General features: G+C 53.0%; 1 protein-coding gene across 1 annotated transcript; it reads left to right on the top strand.

Annotated features, from left to right (window-relative positions):
- Positions 1 to 1,035: 1,035 nt before the first annotated feature.
- On the top strand, positions 1,036 to 3,524 carry MYCGRDRAFT_109763 (uncharacterized protein; the record flags this gene model as incomplete). The annotated part of the gene is made up of 3 exons (XM_003851885.1): positions 1,036 to 1,710; positions 2,039 to 2,108; positions 2,158 to 3,524. The coding sequence occupies 3 exons, from the start codon at positions 1,036 to 1,038 to the stop codon at positions 3,522 to 3,524; spliced, it is 2,112 nt and encodes a 703-aa protein (XP_003851933.1).
- Positions 3,525 to 6,404: the final 2,880 nt, after the last annotated feature.

The following is a 6,404-nucleotide window of genomic DNA, read 5'->3' as shown; positions in this document are numbered from 1 at the left end:
GATGCCTAGGCTAACGCCTAACGGACGAACGCCGGTTTAGAAATCCACTAGGCCGAATCGGGAACAAGCTTCCTTTCGGCCGACTAGAAGGCTACGTATACGCTAAGCGACGCTACGCGCATATATAGCTTATACTCGACGTTCCGTTGTTCTAGATAGATCTTCTTTTCGGTAGCTTTAGAATTTTATACATTCGGATCTAGACCTTTATACGTAACTTCGGTTTAGACCCTTACATAAATAGCTAGTTAGTCTATTAGGGCCCTCTTACTACTATTATTATACCTATAAGGATTAAAGGAAGAAGTAAGAGCTACTAGTATTAAATAGTAATTAAGGGCCCTTAATATGTATATTAAAGGTCTATAGTATTAATAAGAACGGCTACGAAGTAATAAGTAAGGAGCCGGCTAAGGAGGGTAGTATTATAAGTACTATAATGTCTGTTATAACTAATAAGAGCGTAGAGCGCTTTAAGTACTTACTAGTAAGGTAGATTATATATTACTATATCGCCTTGTATATACTCGAGAATAAGTACTTCCGAGCTCTTAGATCCTTTATAAATAAGGGCCTCGTAGGCTATCTTCCTTATACGGCGGCGACTATTTAAAGGTAGGTTATAGCTAAGTATTAGGCTCGGAAGGTAGTATTAAAGGAGGAGTTAGTAAGTATACTAAGTAGCGTATATATATCGTTCGATAGCTAGACGAGTCCGAATAGCTATTCGATCTTTAGTATAAGTGCTTATTTTATCGATAAGAGTAGTAAAAGGAGGACTAAGAGGCTTACCTTTAGAAGGATACTTAGCGAGCATACTAGGACTTTGCCTTACTCGCATTGAACGATCTTTCTATTATTGGGAAGCAGATCACTGCCAGCTTCTACGGCACCCCACCAAAGAAGTCGTACTGGAATGGCTGCAGTACCGGTGGTCGACAGGTGCTTATGCTAGCTTAGAGGTATCCACACGCCTTTGACGGGATCGTGGCCACCGCTCCTGCGATCAACTGGGCGAGGCTACTCCCAGGTATGATGTGGACGCAGCAGTTTATGAAGAATATCAAATTTTACCCGCTCCCATGCGAACTCGAACATGTCAATGCCGCTCTTCTGGAAGCATGCGATGGTATGGATGGAGTCGAAGATGGCATCATCTCCTTGCCAGGTCTGTGCGACTTTGATCCCGAGGTGCTTATTGGGCAACAGTATAATTGCAACGGAACGATGAAGACGTTTGCTCCGCAGACCGCTGCTATCGCCAAGGAGTTCTGGACCGGGCCCAAAGATCCGAACGGGAGGTACAGCTGGTACGGCTTGACACCTGGCGCGGACTTCTTCACCTTCGATAATGCGACGACGGGCAACGGCGGAGCAGGCACAGTCTGTCAGAATGCGAGCGAGACGTCGTGCATGGGAATCGTGGAAGGATATGGCGAGCAGTGGACCCGATACTTTGTTGAAAAGGATGCAGAGTTTGATGTGCTTAGGTTGACGGTCGAGGACTTCTTCAACAACATACACAAATCCGTGCAAGAGTACGACAGCATCATCGGCACTACGGATCCGGATCTTTCGGAGTTTCACAAGCGTCGAGGCAAGATGATTACCTGGCATGGTCTGACCGATCAGCTTATCCCTCCGAATGTCACCAAGGAGTACTACGAACGGGTTATGGATGTGCTGCCCAATGTACACGACTTCTATCGGGTACTTCGAAGCTCCAGGCGTGGCGCATTGTAGTGGCGGTGCGGGCCCGGAGCCGAGCGATACCCTTGGAGCGGTTGTGAAGTGGGTGGAGGAGGGGGTGTCGCCTGATGTGTTGGAGGCGATCAGCCCGAGTGGAAGTGGTACGAGAATTTCATGTCCTTGGCCGAAGGTTCAAATCTATGTTGGAGGTGACTCGAGGATCGCGGAGAGCTTTGCCTGTCAGTGAGAGAAAATTGAACGGAGAATGTTTTCCAGCGTTGCGCGTATCTCCTGTCCCGCTGAGTGTATCGTGGGCCGCGAGAGGGCAAGTGAAATGATGATTTCTCAGACGAAAAGAGTTGATTTCTCTTCATCCACAGCTGGCTTCAAGTGTTTAATGGAGTTTGTTCGCCCAGCTGGTAAGTGAGCTGACCATACCCTCTTAGCTCAAAACTTATAAGATTTTAGGCTTGAATGAGCTCCGCTGTATCGCGAGGGATGACCTCAAGCTGTACGGCTCTATCGTCACGCTTGGCACATATATTGGACCTCGAGTCCTGCAGTCCTCGGATTTTGTCCAGATTCTGAAACGATGCGTCACAGAGCATCCCATGCTCGGCGTGGTCGTTCACGATGCGGCTACCGAGCATCCGAAGCTCTTTCGAGTAGAGTCGCTCGATTTGAATGCGCACCTTCAAATGCTAAGCTCCGCCTCAGCAGATGAGGAGAGTACACGACGCCTTCTCGAATCAATTCACAACGACCCTCTACCTGGATCAAACGTGCGTCCGCAATGGCGTATGGTCGTTCAGCCGATCGATCACCCGTCCTCCTGCCGCTTCCGCCTTGCCTTTGCGGCCTCCCACTCTCTTGTCGATGGCAGATCGGGCTTCACATTTCACACCGCTGTTCTGAACGCTTTGGAGGGGCTCAAACAGCTTGGAATGGACTCGTCGGCGATTTGTCAGCCTGGTCCGACGACTTTGATCCCTCCGGCTATGGAAAAAGCAGGCATGCTCCCGATATCTTGGAAATTTCTTCTCGGACCGCTGGTTGGAGAGTACTGTCCTGGTTTCGTCGGCCGGCTGCTTGGATTGCAGTCCAACACAACAGCCGATGTATGGTGCGGTGCGCCATCTCGACCAAACAGAGTCGACTCCGATCCCGTTACCTCCGTTGCACTCTTCTCAATCTCGCCGGACATTGTCGATCGCGCCCTTGCTATTTGTCGCAAGCATGACGCTCGAATAACAGGCCTGCTTAACCACGTGATTGCCCGAAGTCTCTGCCGAGCCCTCGACAAGAGACAGCGGCCGTTCACAAAGCTCGTCTGCGAGACTCCCATTGATCTCCGCCGGGCTTTAAAGCAGGGCAAAGGGCAGATTTGCAACTACGTCTCTGCTGTGACGGAGACTGTCGATGTCAAACGGACAAACGATCCCATCGACTGGACAGCAGTACAAAAGAGCACGGAGCTGTTGGAAGAGAGGTCCAAGTCGTTGCAAGACCAACCGACAGGTCTGCTAAAGTACTTGAGCGACTTTCGCGGTTGGACTTTGAACAAGGCAAGCTCGTCGGCGGAGGTCTCGTTCTCCGTAAGCAATCTCGGGGTGCTCGATGCGTCTGTTGCAGGCTGGCAAGTCGACTCGATGGCGTTCTCGCAGTCCGGGAACGGTACAGGCGAGCCTCTGTCGTTCAGTGTGGCAAGTGTGGGACGAGGAGGAATGACGATCGCGGTGACCTGGTGGCCGGGGATGCTGGGGGTTGAAGACGAAGACTGTTTTGTTCGAGAGGTAGGGAGGGGCGTTGAAAAGGAGATGGAGGCGTTTGCATAGGTCAGAGCCGACTTAATTAGAAAAAAATGGACGTCTTTGCGCTTGAAAGGTAGTGTGGAGGAGGTGATGCGTTCAGGATTTGCACTGCCTCGATTCGGTCGGGATCTCGGAACGGATCAACGTACGGCCGCGAATTTCTATTGTCGCCAATCCATCATCCGTCGCGTGACGACTTCACCATCCCGTCGGCATCACCTTCCCAACGTCAACACATCCCTCGGAAGAGCGCTTCTTGCCACGCCTCAAACCACGGCCCTCGATGACACCACGAAACGGAGAGACAATGTGCAGCCGTTTGGGCAATATCTCGACCACAGCCGCACGCGTTGCGACGCCAGCAGTCCTCTTCCACACAGCGACTTGTATCTCATTGAGGCGGGAGTGCTGATGAACGAACGCTCGGAAATCCCGACGAAATCGATCGAAGAAGCTGCCAGGAGTAAGAGCCAGAAGACGTGGAAAAACAGCGCCAGGCAGCACAGAAGGGCATGAATGGCAGGCGAGACGCCGGTTTGCGTTCCAGACCTCGAGGAGTTCAACGAGTGGAAAGATGAGCGCACACAATTGCTACGAGAGGCGTCAAAGGTTCTAGGTCAACCCTGATCAGCATGACCTATCGACGTGGCACGGCTGGAAGATCATCACAATCCCTTGTCGCGACCCGCATCGTCTTGAATGCCGAGGGTACGCAAATGAAGATGAAAAGTGGACGAGCATGACGAAAGAGTGCTTGGGAGCATACGCAGACGACTGAGGGTATGCTCGCGGTTCGAGCGAGGAGACTATCTGATCATCTCAAGGTAGAGCAGACGATTGGGACGAACACATCGAGTCGCATCACGGGCGTATCACGTGAGAATCCAGCGGGACCGTACGAGATGAAGTTCGGCATTCATCGGTTGGACGGAGCATCATCTGCCACCAACGGCAGGACAGCCATGCTTGTCTTCCAAACCTCCTCGCAGCAACCTGGCTCTTTCCTTGGCCACACACACACACACCGGCCATATGCTGGATCAGGTGGTCAGAAAGCGAAAGAGCAGTTGTGGTTCAAAATGCACGACACTAAAGGGCAAGAACGACAAGGCTGCACCGCACAACCCTATGCGACGAAGATTGGACGTTGCCAGCGTTGCAGCGATCCATGTCATGAGAGGCAGGGAATGTAGCGAGAGAGCATCACCGGGGGAATAAAAAGCTGCTGCATTCAGGGTCAATACACAGCGTCCGCATTGATAGCAAGCCACTACGCCGCTCAGCATCATCCTCCAGCACTTACAGGTCCAGATGTCCTCGCCGCCACCTTCTCGATGCCACCACCGCCTCGATGCCATCGCCACCTCGAAACCGGCTACCGAACCCGATACCCCAATTCCGCACCGCCGCTCTACACTTATTCCGCGTCTCCCAAAGGACGAGCCCCTAAATTGAATCAGACTGGCCGCTGCTAGGATGCCTTGCTGCTTTCGATCGGAAAAGAGATGGGATGGATACTGAGATAAGGCGGCGTGGAGATGAGCCCGCTCAATGGAGTGTCGACGGCGCGAGTGGAGCCTAGGCATCGCAGGATAACGCAGTGGTTCTGGAATGAGTGACGTGAGCGCGCCGATGAGTGCAGACCGAAGACGAGGTATGGCATACAGCTCGTGGACATCAAATGAGCCGCATAGCAGATTCCCGGCCACAGCCTCTGGGATTCGTCCACAGTTTCCGACTCTTCCTCGCATGGAATCCACTGGACTGCGCAGCTTTGCCCATGGTACGCTTCGCATGCTTGCAGACATCATCGGTTTGTGGACGACTGCGATTTCAATGCTGGAAGCATCTTGTTCTGGTCCATCGAGTCACAGTTCCTTCGAATCATGCCCGCGCCTCCTCCGGTGCCTCACAGCCGACGATTTGACTTGCCAACAGCACGTCGCATCAGTGCTCACTCTGGGTTGATTATTCAATCCAACCCGTGCTTCGCAAGCGCCACTACGCATTATTTGGACCGAATTCGATCTTCCCTTTGCCAGTGCACGTGGTTGCCGGTCTGGGTCCGCAGGAGGCAGCGAGCCGACTGGACACAAGCTTCCGGTATTGATCAGCCGTCGCGCGGCGTTCCGAAGGTGTCAATTTTATACCTGGTCTGGTGGTCGCGCTTGCAGATCCAGAAGCTGTGCAGAAGACGCCCGCCTGGCAATCTCAAGGGCTCCTCTTGCTCCGCCGCGCGCTGCTATCACTGTTGGCTATGAATTGCATCAGCAGGATGACCGTGAGGGAAAAGCATCCCGTGTCAACGAATGTTCGCGGGCGGCAGTTGCCTCGGAGCTATCGAACGACCTGTCAACGATGGGCAAATCTACTGGCATCATGGCTGACCAAGGAGCCAGGCGACCATTCGGCGTCTCCATGCACAGTCCGATGACCCGGCGGCTTGCACATCTTCCACAGGCACTCTTCGCGTTCAGGAAGGCGGCAATATTTGCCTTTCTCAATTCCCGGGTCTGGTGGACCAATGGCCATCTTCCATCGCTTTCGCCTTCTCGCAAAATCTAGCAGATGGAGACGAATGCGTCCCGCCAGGGACACCGCTTGTTTGGCCCAACCTCAAAGCCTCGCTCTAACATGGAGGCCACTCTTCTTGCCAACGAGGCTGCTGCGCGCCTCAACGGCACACACGCCTCTTAGGTGACTGGCATGTTGTCCTCTGGGGCGTCGCGCGTATGTTGTCCCGCAACCATACCGCAACGACTTCTCACTGACTCTTCACTTTGATCAGACCCGTCGCTCCAACGGAGTTCTCGAACCACACCTCGCCGCACGCCCCTTTGCCTCCAACGAACAGGGTGCCATCACCTTTGGCGCTGGTCCTGCCGACATGCGTCCTCAATCCAA

Source organism: Zymoseptoria tritici, chromosome 6 (assembly GCF_000219625.1).
Source record: "Zymoseptoria tritici IPO323 chromosome 6, whole genome shotgun sequence".
Lineage (NCBI taxonomy): Eukaryota > Fungi > Ascomycota > Dothideomycetes > Mycosphaerellales > Mycosphaerellaceae > Zymoseptoria > Zymoseptoria tritici.
The sequence above is the reverse complement of the archived record's forward strand: the minus strand, read 5'-3'. Positions and strand labels throughout refer to the sequence as shown.